We start from the raw sequence: 18875 nt of genomic DNA, 5'->3' as shown, positions 1-18875 counted from the left end.
TTTATCCATTCATCTGCTGACGGACATAGGTTGCTTTCATATCTTGGCTATTGTAAATAGTGCTGCAATAAACATAGGGGTGCAGATGTCTTTTTGAATCTGAGAAATTATATTCTTTGGGTAAATTCCAAAGAGTGAAATTCCTGGGTCAAATAGTATTTATATTTTTAGTTTTTTGAGGAACCTCCATATTGCTTTCCGCAATTGTTGAACTAGCTTACATTCCCACCAGCAGTGTAGGAGGGTTCCCCTTTCTCCACATCCTCACCAGCATTTGTTGCTCGATGCTGGCCATCCTTACTGGTGTGAGGTGATATCTCATTGTGGTTTTAATTTGCATTTCCCTGATAATTAGTGATGTGGAGCATCTTTTCATGTCCCTGTTGTCCATCTGAATTTCTTCTCTGGAGAATTGTCTGTTCATATCCTCCACCCATTTTTAATAGGGTTATTTGCTTTTTGGTTGTTGAGGCATGTGAGTTCTTTATGTATTTTGGATGTTAACCCATTGTCAGATATGTTGTTTACAAATATATTCTCCCATATGGTAGGATGCCTTTTCTGTTGATGGTGTCCTTTGCTGTACAGAAGCTTTTTAGCTTGATGTGATCCCGTGTATTCATTCTTCCTTTTGTTTCCCTTGCTTGAGGAGATTCATTTAGGAAAAAGTTGCTCATGTTTATATTCAAGAGATTTTTGCCTATGTTGTCTTCTAAGAGTTTTATTGTTTCATGACTTACATTCATGTCTTTGATCCATTTCTAGTTTACTTTTGTGTACGGGTTAGAGAATGATCCAGTTTCATTCTCTTGCATGTAGCTGTCCAGTTTTGCCAACACCAGTTGTTGAAGAGGCTGTCATTTCCCCATTGTATATCCACGGCTCCTTTATCATATATTAATTGACCATATATGGTTGGGTTTATATCTGGGTTCTCTAGTCTATTCCATTGTTCTATTGTTCTGTTCTAGTGTCAGTACCAAATTATCTTGATCACCATGGCTTTGTAGTACAGCATAATCCCCCCAGCTTTATTTTTCCTTCTCAGGATTGTTTTGGCTATTTGGGGGCTTTTGTGGTTCCAAATGAATTTTAGAACGATTTGCTCTAGTTTGTTGAAGAATGATGTTGGTATATTGATAGGGGTTTCATTGACTGTAGATTGCTTTAGGCAGGATGGCCATTTTGACAATATTAATTCTTCCTATCCATGAGCACGGGATGTGTTTCCATTTATTGGTATCTTCTTTAATTTCTCTCATGAGTGTCTCATAGTTTTCAGAGTATAGGTCTTTCACTTCTTCAGTTTCTTCCTAAGTATTTTATTCTTTTTGATGTGACTGTGAATGGAATTGTTTTCCTGATTTCTCTCTCTACTAGTTCATGGTTAGTGTATAGGAATGCCACAGATTTCTGTGTATTAATTTTGTACCCTGCAACTTTGCTGAATTCAAATATTAGATCTAGTCATTTTGGAGTGGATTCTTTAGGGTTTTTTATGTACAATATCATGTTATCTTCAAACAGTGACAGTTTAACTTCTTCTTTACCAATCTGTATGCCTTTTATTTCTTTGTTTTGTCTCATTGCCGTGGCAAGAACCTCCATAACTATGTTGAATAAAAGTGGAGAGAGTGGGCATCCTTGTCTTGTTCCCAATCTTAAAGGAAAGGCTTTCAGTTTCTCTCTGTTAAGTTTGATGTTGGCTGTGAGTTTGCCATAGATAGCCTTTATTATGTTGAGGTACCTGCCCTCTATACCTATAGTGTTGAGAGTTTTTATCATGAATGGATGTTGAATTTTGATGAATGCTTTTTCAGTATTTATGGAGATGATTATGTGGTTTTTTGTCCTTTTTGTTAATGTGGTAGATGATGTTGATGGAGTTTCAAATGTTGTACCATCCTTGCATCCCTGGAATAAATCCTGCTTAATCATGATGATCTTTTGATGTATTTTTGAATTTGGTTTGCTAATATTTTGTTGAGGATTTTTACATCTATGTTCATCAAGGATATTGGTCTATAATTTTCTTTTTTTGTGTTGTCTTTAGCTGGTTTTTTATATTAGAGTGGGGCTGGCCTTGTAGAATGAGTTTGGGAGTATCCCCTCCTCTTCTACTTTTAGGAAAACTTTGAGGAGGATGGGTATTAGGTCTTCACTAAATGTTTGATTAAATTCAGCGATGAAGCCATCTGGTCTAGGGGTTTTGTTCTTAAGTAGTTTTTTGATTACCAGTTCAATTTCGTTGCTGGTAATTGTTCTGTTCAGATTTTCTGTTTCTTTCTTGGTCAGCCTTGGAAGGTTGTCTTTTTCTAAAAAGTTGACCATTTCTTCTAGGTTATCCAATTTGTTAGCATATAATTTTTCATAGTATTCTCTCTTAATTCTTTGTATTTCTGTGGTATCCATAGTGATATCTGCTTTCTCATTCCTGATGCTGTTTATATGTGTAGACTCTCTTTTTTTCTTGAGAATTCTGGCTAGGAGTTTGTTTATTTTGTTAATTTTCTTAAAGAACCAGTTCCTGCTTTCATTGATTCTATTGTTTTATTCTTCTCAATTTTACTTATTTCTGCTGTAATCTTTATTATGTCCCTCCTTCTACTGACTTTGGGCCTCATTTGTTCTTCTTTTTCTAGTTCCATTAATTGTGAGTTTTTAGACTGTTCATATGGGATTGTTCTTCTTTCCTGTGGTAGGCCTGTCTTGCAATATACTTCCCTCTTAGCATGGCCTTCGCTGCATCCAACAGATTTTGTGGTGTTGAGTTATTGTTATCATTTGTCTCCATATATTGCTTGATCTGTTTTTGTTTGGTCATTGATCCATTGGTTATTTAGGAGCATATTGTTAATCCTCCATGTGCTTGTGGGATTTTTCATTTTCTTTGCATAATGTATTTCTACTCTCATGTGGTCTGAGAAGCTGGTTGGTACAATTTCAATCTTTTTAAATTTTCTGAGGCTCTTTTTTGTGGTCTAGTATATGATCTGTTCTTGAAAATGTTCCATGTGTGCTTGAGAAGGATGTGTAACCTGCTGCTTTTGGGTGTAGACTTCTGTAGATATCTGTTAGGTCCATCTTTTCTAATGTGTTGTTCAATGCCTCTGTCTCTTACTTATTTTCTGTCTGGCTGATCTGTCCTTTGGAGTGAGTGGAGTGTTGAAGTCTCCTAGAATGAATGCATTGCATTCTATTTCTATTGCATTCTATTAATTCTGTTATTATTTTTTTCACATATGTAGGTGCTCCTTTGTTGGGTGCATAGATATTTATAATTGTTAGATCCTCTTGTTTGGACTGACCCCTTTATCATTATGTAATGTCCTTCTTTTCTCTTGTTTCTTTGTTTTGAAGCCTGTTTTGTGTGATACAAGTACTGCTGCTTCTGTTTTTTTCTCCCTATTATTTGCATGAAATATCTTCATCCATCCCTTCCCTTTTAGTCTCTGTATGTCTTTGGGTCTGAAATGAGTCTCCTATAGGCAATATATAGATGGTCTTATTTCTTTATCCATGCTGGCACTCTTTGTCTTTTGATTGGTCCATTCAGTCCATTTACATTTAAGGTAATTTTTGATAAGCATGTACTTACTGTCATTTTATTAATTTTTTTCTGGTTGTTTGTATAGCTCCTCTGTATTCCTTTCTTCCTTTCTTATGATCTTCTTGTTATTTAATATTTTCTTTAGTTTTGCAATTGGATTTCTCTTTTTTAATATGTTGTGTATCTCCTGGCTGGAACTCAGCCTTATAACTGTGCTATGCTTTGGGGAGGCTTGAAGTGTCCCACCAAAAAAAAAAAGACATGTGAAAGGCCAACAGGTATATGAAAAGATGTTCAAGATCACCAGTACTTAGGGAAATGCAAATTAAAACCACAATGAGATCACTTCTTGGAAGAGCCATCATCGAAAAACAAGAGATAAATGCAGGCATGGATGTGAAGAAAATGTTCACCATCAGTGGAAATGTAAATGGCAAAATACAAAGCTACTATGCAAAACAGTATGGTTGATTCTCAAAAATTAAAAATAGAACTAACATATGATCCAGCAATTCCACTTCTGGAAATATTTCCAAAGGTAATGAACACACTAACTTGAAAAGATATATGCACCTCCATGTTCACAGAAGCATTATTTACAGTAGTCAAAGTGTGGGAACAACCTAAGTGTCCATCAGTGGATGAATGGATAATGAAGTTCTGGTATATATACAATGGAATATTTTTCAGTCATACAAACAAACAAGGAAATCCTACCATTTTTGAAAGCAAAGCATGGATGGAACTTGAAGTGAAATAGTCAGAGAAAGACAAATACTGTATTTGTCACTTTTAGGTGTTTAATATATATATAAACGAAGATGAAAAAGCCCCCAAACTCATAGAAAAAGAGATTAGACTTGTGATTTCCAGAGGTAGGTGTGGGGGGAGGGGTAACCAGAAGAAGGTGGTCAAAAGGTACAAACTTCCAGTTAAAATTAAAAAGTACTATGGATGAAATGTACAACACTATCATAGCTCACATTACTGTGTGATATGCAGGAGAGTTGTAATGATTGCAAATCCTAAGAGTTCTCATCACAAGAGAAAGATTTTTGTTTCCTCTCTTTCTATTTTATCTATATGAGAAGATGGATATTAGCTGAATGTTTTGTGGTAATCATTTCACAGGATATGTAAATCAAACCATCATGCTACATGCTTTAAATTTATATAGTGATATATATCCATTGTTTGTCAATAAAACAAGAAAACAATAAAAGCATATAGATATATTTTGTTTATCTATTGTAGGCTTCAGGTTTGTGGTTACCATAAGGTTCAAGGTTAGCTTCCTTACTATATAACAATCTATATTAAGTTGTCGATTGCTCTATTTCAAACACAATCTAAAAGTACTTCTTTTTTCTTCTTCATATGCCTCCACATTCTATGTATTAGATGTCATAATCTGCATTTTGTGTATCCCTTGATTGATTTTGCTTATAGTTTGTTTTACTACTTTTGTTTTAATTTTTTACTTGCTTGGTAATTAATGGTCTACTTCTTTTACTATGGGTTTATTTTCAATGGTGAAAACTATTTAGCCTTAGGAACATTTCCATCTACAGCAGTCCCTTTAACATATCCTATAATGCTGGTTTAGTTGTTATAAATTCTTTGAGCCTTTATCTGGGAATTTTATAATCCCTGCTTCAAGTGTGAATGATAATCTTGCTGGGTAGCAGGTTCTTGGTTCAAGGTCCTTCTGTTTCAATACATGAAATATTTCTTGCCACTCCCTTCTGGTTTGTAAAGTTTCTGCTGAGAAGTCTGCTGATAGCCTGATGGGGTTTCCCTTGTAAGTAGTCCTTCTTCTCTCTCTGGCTGCTTTCAGTACTCTCTCCTTATCCTTAATCTTTGGCATTTTAATTATTATATGACTTGGTGTTGTCTTCCTGGGGTTCCTTTTGTTAGGGGATCTCTGTACTTCCATGACCCAGGTGTCTGTTTCCTTCCCCAAATTGGGAAAGTTTTCAACAATTATTTCCTCAAAGAGACTCTTATCCCTTGTCTCTCTCTTCTCCTTCTGGTGGTACCCCTATTACACGAATATTGTTTCATTTGGATTGGTCACACAGCCCTCTTATCCTTCTTTCATTCCTATAAATTGTTTTTGCTCTCTGTTCCTCAGCTTTGTTGTGTTCCTGTTCTCTAATTTCCATCTCATTGATAATCTCATCTATTTGGAGCAGCCTATTATTCATTCCCTCCACTGTGTATTTCATTTCAGTTACTGTATTCCTCAGCTGTGAGGGGCTCTTTTTAAGCTTTTTTCTCTCTTTGTTGAAGACCTCCATGAGATCTTCAGTGAGCATATTTATGATTTTTACTTTGAAATTTTTATCAAGACTGGTGGTCTCTTATTTATTAGTCCTCTTTCTCATGTGTTATCCTGTAGTTTTCTTTGGAACACATTTGTCTTCCTTCCCATTTTGTCAGTATTTCTGTGTTTTTTCCTTTGTATTAGATGAATCTGGTATGCTTCCTGGTCCAGAGAGTAATGGCTTTATAAAGAAGGCATCCTGTGGTGCCCAGAAGTTTAAAACTTTACTCTTCAGTGCCTGGTTCTCCTTTGCAGTTGACCCCCAGTTGCTGTTGGTAGGCAATGGACAGGGCCGCCTTTCTGTCTCTGCCAGCAGTGGTCTCAGTCCTCTGTGGCCAGCAGTGTGTTTCAGCGAGCCCTTTGTTATCAGAGCAGAGGCTTCTGCTGGGATCATTTTGGATGGGGCCACACTCTGCCTGCCCTGTAGCAATGGTGGGGCTACAGGGTGGGCCATGTGGTTGCTTGGCTCTGGGGCAGGCACATGGGTGCAGCAAGTCACAAGGTGGCAGGGCGAACTGCAGCAGTGAGTCATGTGGGTGCCTCCAGCCATGGGGAGGAGTACAGCACCAGGCTTGCCCACCATGGGGAGGAAGGAGCTCTTGGACCTGGCTCCTGCAGGTGCCAGTTGGGATGAAACAGGGCTAAGAAAACTGGGAGATCCTCCCCCTACCTGCCAGGCAGCAAAGCTGACACTGCTGGGCCAAGTGGGTTGGCATGCCAGCAGTGCGCAGGGAAGTGCCTCAGGGATAAGCTGCTAGTGAGGCAGATGGAGCATCTGGGGCTCCCAAGAGTGCCCAACCTGTTGGGCTGAGGGAGGGCTGGGAAGGAATGTCCACCTGCCCTTTCTCCTTTGGAGGGAGCTCTACCCAACTCTCGCCCTTCTGGCATCCCTCCCACTGCTGGCACATCTTTCAAACTAATGCCTCTGTATTGGGTCTCAGCAGGGCCAGCAGAGCTTGCCTGTCCCCTACAAGCAGAATGAGTCTCAATCTCTCAGATTTTTCCAACTGTCCTTGGTGTCCAGACCCACTAATCTACAAAACCCAGTGTAATGTGGACTCGTGCTCCCAGAGCAGATCTCTAGAGCCAGGTGTGCAGAATTCCTGAGTGCCTATCCCCTCCGTGCTCCATTCCTCTTCCTCCTGCCTGTGGGCTGGGATGGGGAAAGGGCTTGGGTCTCACTCAGTCGTGGCTCTGCCACTTTATCCTTTTCTTTGCGGTCTTCTCTTCACCAGGTGTAGGTGGTCTGTTCTACAGTCTTCAAGTCATTTTCAGGTTTAGTTGTATTTTCTGTAGTTACAACAGAAACTTGCTTCTTTGATGTGTGTATGGGAGGATGTTTCCATCTTGCCTTCCTACTCCACTATGGGTAAAATTGCAATATTTCCAGAATCTCTTGCCTGGCCTTAGTACATCTCCATATCAGTAGGTGTTTCCCAGGGGTGGAGAGCAAGCATGCACCAGGTCAGAGAGGTTTGGTGGGGCCTTTTTGCAGCCAGGTTATAAGAGACATGGAGTAGATGACTGCTTGTAAGCAATAAACGGGTTTCTCCCACTTTATTTCTCCCATTGACTGATTGTGGCTTCAAAGGTTTATTTGCCCCAGGCTGAGAACATATCCCCCTTGCCCCTGCCAACCTGGAGTTACATGTGCCATCTTTTCTCCCCCCACAGCGAGCAGTAATATCTTAAAAGTAATATTTTTTTCTGAGCAGTACGTCTCAACAGTGAGCTTAAAATTTTTAGTAAACCATGTCTTAAACAGATAAGCTGTCATCCAGGCTTTGTTGTTCCATTTATACTCTATAGGAAGAGTAGATATAGCATATTCTTAAGGGCCCTTGGATTTTCAGAATGGTAAATGAGCAATGGCTTCAACCAGCTGCATTAAACCCTAACAAGAGAGTCCACCCATCCTTTGAAGCTTTGAAGCCAAGCATTGACTTCTCCTTTCTAGCTGTGAAAGTCCTAGATGGTATATTCTTCCAGCATAAGGCTGTTTTGTCTACATTGAAAATCTATTAGTATAACCTCCTAGCTAATTATCTTAGCTAGATCTTCTGGATAAGTTTCTTCAGCTTCTATACCAGCACTTACTGCTTCACTTTGTTCTTTTATGTTATGGATATGGCTTCTCTCCATAAACCTCATGAACCAACCTCTGCTAGCTTCAAACTTTTCTTCTGCAGCTTCCTCATCTCTCAGCCTTCATAGAACTGGAAAGAGTTAGGGTCTTTCTCTGGGCTAGGATTTGGCTTAAGGGAATGTTGTGGCTGGTTTGATCTATTATCCAGACCACTAAAACTTTCTCCATATCAGCAATAGAACTGTTTCACTTTCTTATCACTCAGGTATTTACTGCAATAGCACTCTTGATTTCCTTCTAGAACCTTTTCTTTGTGTTTACAACTTAGCTAACTGGTACAAGAAGCCTAGTTTTTGGCCTGTCTTGGCTTTTAACATGCCTTTCACACTGAACTTAATTCATAGCTTTTGATTTCAAGTGAGAGATGTGCAACTCTTCCTTTCACTTGAATACTTAGAGGCCATTTTAGGGTTATTAACTGGCCTAATCTCAATATTGCTCTGTCTCAAGGAATAGGAGGATTGAGGAGAGGGAGAGGACGGGGGAATGGCTGGTTGGTGGAGCAGTCAGAGCACACACATCTATTGATTAAGCTCGGCAACTTATATAGGCACAGTTTGTGGCACCCCAAACAATTACAATAGTAACATCAGAGATTCCAGATGTTACTAATCACAGATCACCATAACAAATATAATAATAATGAAAAAGCTGGAAATACTGCAAGAATTATGAAAATGTTACACACACATGAAGTGAGAAAATGCTGTTGGGAAAAAGATGCTGATAGACTTGCATGATGCAGGGTTGCCACAAACCCTTCATTCATAAAAAATGCAATATCTGTAAAGCACAATAGATTGAAATGCAATAAAACAAACCTTTATTGCCTTTAAGTGTCTTTTCATAGACGTGTTTTCTTTACTCCTCTTATCTGAGTCCCTGCATTTCTTTTTGCTTTGTTGTCAGTGAAAGAGTCATCTCTGACATGGAAATCATAATTATTTCTTAACAGATTTCAACCAATTATCAGATCTACCTTCACACCCACCTTCAGATGCACCTCCCCATTCTTAGGCCTTTTGTGAGTTATGAAACATCTGGGTTCTCATCATTCCCCTTCTTCATTAAGGATTCTGCTTTCTTGGGTCTGCTATGTCAGTTGCAACTATGCCAATCAGCTTTCCAGCTTCCAAAATTTTAATTTGTCTCCTTTATTATTGTCTGGCTCATTTTTGCAGGTTTTAGGAGAGAAACTAAATGTACAAATTTACATTTCAATTCATCTTCTTTGCCCTTTTTTCCTTCCTTCCTTTTCACCTGTCACCTGCCCACATTCTGCCTCTTCCTTTCTATGTTCCATTTTCATTTCCATCTTGCTCCCCCTCGGAAGCAGAATGATAAAAGTAGAGGAGTCCTCAGAGAGCATCTGGCTCAGCCCCCTCATTTTACAGATGGTAAGCCTGAGGCCCAAAGAGAATGGTAGTCCATCCACATACCACACTGCCACTGCTCTTACCTTTTTTGCCACCCTAGCCCTTCAGGTAGTGAGCCATGACTGTTAAAAATCAGAACACCCCACTACTCAAGAGGCAGCCTATAAGGCAGATCAGAAAAGAGAATGCCATAGCTGACCAGGCTGCTGTGCATCCTCTCTGGAGACAAAGAAAGCACCTCTGTTTAGGACTGCCTCTTTTCCTGTGCCTACCCTGCCCCCTACGCTCGCATAGTACAAGGCAGAGGGTTGCAGTTAGGAGAGTGCCAAGTTCTCTTGACAGGGGAAACTACTGAAACAAATATATAGATAAGACCCTCAGGCCCTTTTCATGTTTTTCTTTATTCCAATGTTTTCCTGTTTTGCTACTTTTTTTGAGGTTGAGTGTTGATGTGGAAGATAACACAGGGACTGCAAGATCCAGAACAAGAAAGCAAGGCAACTGACCAGTGGTGTGACTGTTCTAAGCCCAAGGCCAAACACACACAAGCACACTCTTGCTAACATTGCCGTGGCCTTACACATATAAGAGAAACAAAGAATATGTGAGGCAGCAAGTACCAAAAGTGAAAGTGCACACATACAGGAAATTGTTTAGATTTTCTTTTCAGTGCACAGAAGGTAGCGTACAGTTCTGTGCCTTGGCTTTTGGTCTGGGCTGTTCTCCCAGCAGGCTGTGTTCCCAAAGCCTTTGGTCATGCAATTTGGGTTGGCTGCAGCTGGGCACAGCCATCCTCGACCCCCTCCCACAGTGTTTCATCAGCTTAGCAGCTGAGAATCGTGTAGGAACCAGAGCCCAGGGTGTGAAAGATAGAAAAGAGCACTGTTCTCTGACTTCTCTACTCTGCATACTCTTTAAATTGCTTTGACTCTTTCTCTCCTGCAGTTTGTATTTACCTGAACAAGAACGGCAGCACAGGACCCCATTTAGATAAGAAGAAGGTCCAGCAGCTCCCTGACCATTTTGGGCCAGCCCGTGCCTCCGTGGTATTGCAGCAGGCTGTCCAGGCTTGCATTGACTGTGCTTATCACCAGAAAACCGTCTTCAGCTTCCTCAAACAAGGCCATGGTGGTGAGGTGATCTCAGGTAAGCACCCTTGGGTTGGCCTGGCCTCCTAGTCAGAGGGACAGGCCTTCTCAGATGGCTGATTTCTGGCAAGGCATCCTGGTTCCTGCTTCACACCTGTAGGCTCTAGAGAATGTGGAAGTATTCCACTCCTCAGAGTCCTCATTTTCAATTCCCAGAGCCCCTCTAAGTCTTACCGCATACCTCTGCCAGGTGGAATAGCCACACAGACTCTGTTCAGCTGAGCCTCTCAACAGACTCCTCTCCTGTCTACCTGCTTGGCCTCTGCCTACAGATAATACATGAGTGTGTTGCTTTAAGAGCATTCCAGAAGAAAGAATCCAGAGGGGGGGTTGTACTGAGGCAACTGGAGAGTTCCTCCAAGCTGCCATAGCCTCCCACCTGGCTTCAAGGAACACAGAGCTCTTCTCTCATTCTTTCAACTCCTTAGCTACCCAGTCCTAACCCAGCCCTGATACAGGGGAGTTGAATCTCTGAGCAGAGTAGGAAGGAGCTCCCTTTCTTTCCAAATGTAGAGTTTGAGTCAACTGCAGTAGTTTTTTTGTTTGTTTTCACTGAGACTGAGGATATTCACTTTTTCTTCTGTACCTGGTCTGTCTCAGTTTTCCCAAGTCCAAAACCCTATTCTCTACCCACCAAACCAATGAAGACTTGATATATAGAGCCTTTCTATCTTAACTGTATGATACTCTGTAATCTCCTGCCCCTTCCTTCTAATGAGTTACAATATCCAGCCTCAGGAAACCCAGATGATGTGGAAAAACCCATAGATACCACAGCTGTATGCTTTTAGCAAACATCTATTGAGCCATTACTATACATCAGAGGCTATTGCCAGGGAAAGGGAGAAAAGAAGGACAGGTTCAGGCTCTGCCTGGCAGAAAAGCTAATTGTGACAGCTATTATTATAATGTATGAGAAATGTGTACAGGGTGGTGTGGAAGCCCACATGAGGGAGCAATTGGCTGCATGAAAGCAGGCAGGGAAGGACTTGTTATAGAAGGCTGAGAACTGCATGGGAAATCAAGCCTGCCTTTCCTTCAGGGACCAAGGCCAATGCCTGTTCTCTCCTTTGCTTCTGTGTGGCTGCCTGCAGGAACCCAGCTTTCCCTATTGCCTCTCTTTGGCTGCTATCACCTTTACCTTTTCTAGGATTCTTCCTCTACCCTGGAATTGCTTCCTGAGAGTGATCTCCCTCCCTATTTCCATGCTGCCCTCAGAGACAAACGCAGAGGCCTTTTGCTTTTTAAGGATCATTCAAATGCTTTTTGAATAGAAATAGATAAGGAATAAAATAAAACCAAGCATGGAATAGTTCCAAATGTTGCTGAAATTCTAGTGCCTTTACACAGATTGAATAATGCACCCAAACCATTGCTGACAATAGCTGTATTCTCTTCTGCCCAGCTTCTCTGTTCTTGGGCATTTTTTATGGAAATAGAACCCTAAATGAACAGATTTCCTGGAGGAGACACAGCCAACTGATGGAACAGATAGAATTATGTTCACAGTTGTTTTCACAGGTTGAGTAAAATCATTCCAGAGCCCTGGGTGCAACAAACCTGGCCTGGCCACTCCCATTATTGCAAGCCCTTTGGAGTTGGAGGCAAAAATCAAACCCTAGAGGGAGGGAGGAAAGGAGAGGGAGGGAAGAAACCTGGGCACTGATTGCGTTTGTGTAACCAGTTAAGCCTGAGGCAAGCAGTGGGCTGGACTGCTCCTGCCCAGCTCCACACTGCACCACCAGGCTGACATGCTCAGCCCTGTTTACTTAACTCCACAGCCGTGTTTGACCGGGAGCAGCACACGCTCAATCTCCCAGCAGTCAACAGCATCACCTACGTCCTCCGCTTCCTGGAAAAACTCTGCCACAACCTTCGCAGTGACAATCTATTTGGCAACCAGCCCTTTACACAGACTCATTTGTCACTCACCACCACAGAGTACAGCCACAGCCACGACAGGTACCTACCAGGTAGGAGCTGGGATGGGACCTGGGCTAAGAACAGGGACAGGGTTAATAGCACCAGCAAGGGCCCAGGGCCAGCCCTCAGACCTACTAGCCTGGCACCTACCCATCCAGAGATCTGGTTTTCTGTCCCTTACCTTTGCCATGTCTGGGACTTTTTGGTCTCCTTTCATCTTTACTCTCTCTAGGATTTTGTGTCCTATCTCTAGGATTAACCTTTTTTCCTCTGCATTTTTATCCCTGTAAAAGGTGGTTCACAATTCCCCTTCTAAGCTCCAAACTGTATGTGGAGCCACATGAAGTTACAGGACATCTTCCAGTGTGACTCTGGCAGCCAAGGCCTTGCCAACACGAAGGTTTAGTCTCAGGCTACAGATTGAGAAATTGGCTTCCTGATGTTTGGTTATCCGCTCTTTCCTCTGGCATGTGGCCCTAACTCCTCCAGCATTGCCAGCCTAGCAAGTCAATTCAAGTTGCTGCTGTTTCTAACTAGGCTGGAAAGTAGCTTTCTTAGTTAACATATCAGACCCACAACAGGAAAGCAGATGCCACGTGGCCAGATCAGTGACTAAGCACTTCTGAGCGGGGTTAGAGTGGGGAAGTTGGCAACTCTAATCTGGAGCCCAGGACACAGAACGACAGGGAGAGAAGGAAAGCTCGGCTGTAAACATAGTGAGGTAGGTTATTGAGAGGGAGGAAAGGCTCTTTAAGAGAGTCCTGTGGGCCTTGTCCTGGCCACAGGAATAGAGGTGGTGCTGTCAGTGCTGGGGTTATGCTGTCTGTTGATAGGGACCCTAAGTCTGAGAAATGCTCCTTATGACCTTCTGCACAAGTCTTGTTCCCACACTACCTTCCCTTGTTGTCTTTTTATCATTGTCTTAGCAGAATCACTTCTGATAAAAGGGCCACTTCTGGAGAATGTGATGGGAAGTGACTGATTACTCAGTGCCCCCTCCCAACCCCCATTTATAGTTCTGTACCCAAATGAGCTCTGCTTATGTGACTTGCATGCAGAGCAAAAAGATAACTGAATTTCAAATACTCTCTGTTGGGGCCAGACCGTCCGGTCCCTGCAGACATATCTGTGACTCCTTGCTGATCCCTTTCTTCAGAGGGAATTTCTTTTCATCTCACCTGCTGTAGATTGCTTGCTTTCAGCATCAGAATCCTCAAGAACAGAAAAGGGCATTCTTGTAGAATATTGCCCTGCGAGTCTGGGCTGGGCATGATGAAATAAGTGCAGACAAAGGTGGGTTGTTAAATATCCCTACTGTTGGTATTCAGGAACTCTGAGCTGCCCTTCAGTAATAAAAGGCCTCCCTGAGATTCTGGAGGAATAGATACATGACAGGGGTAGAATATTCAGCTTCATGGAGCTGCCAGTCTAAACAGAGATTTCTGAAAAGAAACAGGAACTCTGAGTTCTTAAATGGAATGGCATCATTAAGAACTAAGAGAACTATACTGGCAGCAGCATGCAGAGACTGGTAGGAACATACATCATGGGCCTGCAATCCTGAAGGTCGTTTGGGATTGGAGTGTGACCTTTCTGAGAAGTCTGTTCCATTTGCTTTGCTGTGATTCAACTACCAGATGAGGGAAGCAAGCTTTAGCCACTCTTCCTTCTTGCCTCACCAACCAGGAAATAGACAGAGAACAGGGGATGACATTTGGCCCCCTTTTCTTCCATCATTTTCAAATAAATTCAGCCAACTCTCAGCACCCTCCTGTGCTCTCTAACTCATTTCTCATTATGGGTGCTCTGTAGTTTGGCTACTTTCCATTGGCTTCCCTGAAATTAGTATTTTAACTATGCCCAGAGAGGCCAGAGCTTTGCCTGGATTTCCAACTCCTTCATGCTCCTTCACTTGTCTTTTCTGCCTGCCTGCCTGCCTGCCTTGCTGACCCTTTGCTCCCCCTCTGATCATTTTTCATTTCCTGCACTTTTCTGATTATGTACCCAAACCTCTGCCAAGGGCTGTCTTCTGCTTTGCTCTTTGGATCTGCTGTTTATCACTCCTGCCCTTCTGCCTGGCTACCTACTTCCACTAGTTTGACATCTAAAGGTACCCCCTTTAGAGCCATCACCCTTACCTCAAGCTTTGTCTCCTGACTACCTTACCCCTTAGGGTCTTGGCCTAATTGACCACATGCTTCCAATATAGCAGATAAGCTTCCTTACCTAAGCTGGAACTTTCTTCAACATTTTATTTTGAAAAATATTAAACCTACAGAAAAATTACACAAATAGTTCAATGAGCAACCATGAACTCTTCACCAAGATATACCACTTAACTTTTGGCAATATTTACTTTATGTTTCTCTAAGTATATATATACATATACTTGTGCCTGTATTATTTTTTATTTACTGAGTCATTTGAGAGTTAACTGCAAATGAGACATTTGATCCTTAAATACTTCTGTTTGTGTCTCCTAAAAACAAAGAACACAATACTATTATCAAACTCAAGATATTTATCATTAATAAAATCTACTAGGTGATATATATAGTCCATATTCAAATTTCCCCAGTTGTCCCAATAATGTCCTGTATAGCTGATTTTTCCTGAATCCAAGGTCTAGTGAAGAATCATCTGCTGCATTCAGTTTTCCTGCCTCTTTAGTTCCCTTTTATCTAGACCAGTTTTCAAGCCTTTTTTCCTACTTTCTATGACATGATATTGGCATTTTAAAGAATCCATCTTGGTTCAGGTCATCAAACATTTAACAAATACTTACTCTGTGCCAGATTCTATACTGGGCTCTGGGGAGACAGAGATGAAACAGACTCAGTCCCTGCTCTGAAAGAAAGAGAGAGATATAGGTGAACATGTATGTGGTAAGAGCATGGAACAAACGTACTGTGGCCCAGCCAGGAGTGATGAGCGGAGCAGGGTGAAAGAAGAGATCAGGGAAGGATTTCTAGAAGAGGCAACATCAAATCAGAGTCTCTTGTTCGGAACTACACGCATAGCTGGATCAAGTAAGAGGTCTGTGAAGATTGAGAGGGAGCTTCTCCTGGCCATCCAAAAAACTGACAGTATTAGACAGGAGATTATATTAGTTTCGCTGGTCCCAGTGACTGTTAGTCTTAGCTGTAATTGAAATCCACCCAGCACTAACCTCTGGGTCTGCTGTTTTGAGATTGCCCAGGCTTCTTCCATGGAAGGAAGTGTTTCATTTATTCCATGGCAATGAGTTCCTTCTGCCTATCTTCCTAGTATCAGCCTACCTTGCCAGTCAGGTCTTGTAGCTTGTTGTTATAAAGTGGTTCTCCTGCCAGAATCACAAATTTTACATGATTAAAGCCAAGTAAGAACTGTGAAATCTCTTAGAGTGCCTCTTCATCTCCATACAGGTTTCCTTATAGAACTTTCAGAGTTTTAAGATGACTCAGATGTTTATAATTAATTTAAACTGCATTGATTTCATTATTCAGACAATAATCAGTTAACCCAGGTATTGACTGCATGATGCCAAGCTCTGATTTAGGCACAGAGGATTCCATTGTAATCTAGGAGTGAAGGTCTTTACATCCACAGAGTTGAGAGCCTAGTAAAGAATATGGACAAATAAGCAATTACTTCGTGGTGATGAGTACTTTAATAGGACAAGTTCAGAGTTCAAAAATTCAAACCAGGTGTGTCAGGGAAGACTTTCCAGAAGAAATGATATCTCAGTTTGGATCTGAGGGAGTAAGATAATCAGGTGAAAATGCCAGAGACTCAAAGAGATGGAGGGGAATGATGAAAAATGTTCCTGTTGACTAAGTAGCATTTGAGACTCTGAGAGGCAGGAGAGAACACAAGGTGTTTCAGAGAAACTGGATATCCAGTGCAGTAGACATAGACAGTCAAAGAGGGTACATGTAAGGGATGAGGCTGGAGTGTAGGCCAAGGCACAGTCAGAAAAGGTCTACTTGACCATGTTATAGATCTTAAACTATACCTTTGAGCACTGAGGACCTACTGAAGTGTTTAAAGCTAGGGAAGTGACATAGTCAAGTTGGTGTTTTAGGAAAATCACTCAGGATACTATGTGTGGGAACGGATTGGAGTGGAGCAAGACAGTAGGCAGGGAAGCTAGTGGGAGATTTTTGCAGAACTCGGCAAGACATCCTAGATAATTGGGAACAATCCTTTCCTTTGATTTCCAAATCTAAGTAAAATAAAAAGAATCCCCAACCCACATAACACGGAATAGTTAGATTTTCCTGGCAGTCACCCATACTTCCAGCTCTGAATCCCTGTTTCTGACTCAGTTCATGAGACCTTCTTTCCCTACAGCTCCTGTAGCTGATGGTGTCTCTGCAGGGCCTTGCCTCAGAAACTGGATCCCATTCCTCATCTTCCATCACCCTAGGGAAAAATTAACACAAGACTGTTGAGTTCAATAGATTTGTACTGAAGTTTGGGGGGAAAGAAATATGATTGCCACAAAGAACAGGAAGTCATTTAACATTTTTGTTTATCTTAATGTTTATCAGCCATTAAATGAAATAGCTTACTGCCTCTTTCACCTTAGGCCTCAGCCTGCTCCCACTTAATGGGACACTCTAGGTTTGAGGGGTTTTCTTTCTCTTCTGACTTCTCTAGTCCTTCCATCCCATAGCTCCTCCTTTTCAATCTATCAGCAGGCAACTGCAAATTAATTTATTGTGCAAAATAATTTAGTTTCCTTTTGTCTCAGCTTCCCTCTTCTATTCAGTGCCAAAGCCATGTTCTTCAAAACCAAAAGTACCCTTAGTATAATTATATAAATGAAAAGAATCAACAGCCCAGATCTATTCTTTCAGCAACTCAAAAGAACAAAGGGAAAATGGAGAGATTTGTTCCATCTGTTCTGTGTTCCCTTCTTTATCTTTTTTCTGCCTTCCTGTGCATCAACCCAGTTATTTTATTCTGTTTCCTTTATTGGCTTATTAGCTATAACTCTTTGTTTTGTTATTTTAGTGTATGCTTTAGTTTATATTGTACATTTTTATATATCTACCTTACAATCTTTTACAATGTACCTTAAAGTAATGATCATATGCCTGCACATATAATATAAGGACCTTACAGCTCTGTACTTCCACTTCCCACCTTCTGGCCTCCGTGTTATTGTTATCATACATCTTACTTCTACATATATTATAAATCCCACTTTAAATTTTCATATTTTACTTTAAATAGGTAGTTGTCTTTTAAAGATTTTTTTAATAAGAAAAATTATTTTGTGTTTACCCTTTTATAGTTATCATTTCTGGTACTCTTCACTTTTTGTCATAGAGCCAGAGTTTCATATAATTTCTCAACCCAGGGGACTTCCTTTAACATTTCTTATGGTCTACTGGAGATGAGTTCTTGCAGCCTCTGTATCTCTGAAAATATCTTTTTTGCCTTTGTTTTGAAAGAATAGATTTTTTGGGTGTTCAGCTCCTCCAAGAAGTCAGTCTATTGTCTTTTGGTTTGTATTGTCTCTGATGAGAAGTCTGCTGTCATTCTTATCTTTGGTCTCTTCATTGTGTCTTTTTTTTTCTGGATGTTTTAAGGTTTTCTGTTTATCATGTTTTATAAGATAGATTATGTTCTGTTCTGTGGGTTTTTCTTTAGGCCTCTTTGTGCTTTGTGTTCACTGAGCTTCCTGGATATGTGGATTTATAGTTTTCATCAAATATAAAAAATTTCTGCCATTCTTTCTTCATATGTATTTTTTATCATCTACTCCAGTTAGACATATATAATCCTCTTGAAGTTTTCCCACAGTTTACTGATGCTTTTTAAATTTTTTTAGCCTTTTCTGTTCTATTTTATCTGGATCTGTATTATATAGATACAGAATTTATCTACAGCTGTGTTTAATTTAATCTTTTCTTCTGTAGTATCTAATCTATTAATCCACCCCATGTATTTTTCATCTTAGACATTGTGTTTTCATTTCTATAAGCTCAATATGGGTCTTTTTATATCTTTAGTATCCTTGCTTAACCTACTCAGTCTCTGCTCTGCCTTCTTGAACGTATGAGATATAGTTATACTCACCTCTCCACTGCTCTGGCCTGTGAACTTCAGCTTCCGTGGCCTACTGGACTCAGCAAGATCACTGGCCTCTGTCTGATCTTCCTCTCCCTGCACTGTAGCCTGGAAACTCTGGACAGGAAGCTGGGAGCAAGCCTGGGGCTGTGACTATGTTTGTTGCCTTCTTTCCGGAATCACTGTCCTATACTACCTGCTGCCCAGTATCTGGAAACAGTTATTTCATATATTTTGTCTTTTCTTTTAGTTTTTTCAAGCAGTAGGGTATATCTAGGCCCTGCTACTCTGCCTGAGCTGGCAATGGAAAACCAAAATGTATCTTAGTCCATGTACATCTTACCCA

At 40.9% G+C, this 18875-nt stretch overlaps 1 protein-coding gene across 1 annotated transcript in view; it reads left to right on the top strand.

Annotated features, from left to right (window-relative positions):
* Positions 1–18875, top strand: part of SCMH1 (Scm polycomb group protein homolog 1) — a 220165-nt gene that overhangs the window by 186448 nt on the left and 14842 nt on the right. The window contains 2 exon segments of the mRNA XM_037002370.2: positions 10344–10544; positions 12328–12519. Coding sequence (XP_036858265.1) covers positions 10344–10544; positions 12328–12519 — 393 coding nt within the window.

This window comes from Manis javanica, chromosome 4 (genome assembly GCF_040802235.1).
Source record: "Manis javanica isolate MJ-LG chromosome 4, MJ_LKY, whole genome shotgun sequence".
Classification (NCBI taxonomy): domain Eukaryota; kingdom Metazoa; phylum Chordata; class Mammalia; order Pholidota; family Manidae; genus Manis; species Manis javanica.
This window is presented reverse-complemented; position numbering and strand designations above follow the sequence as displayed.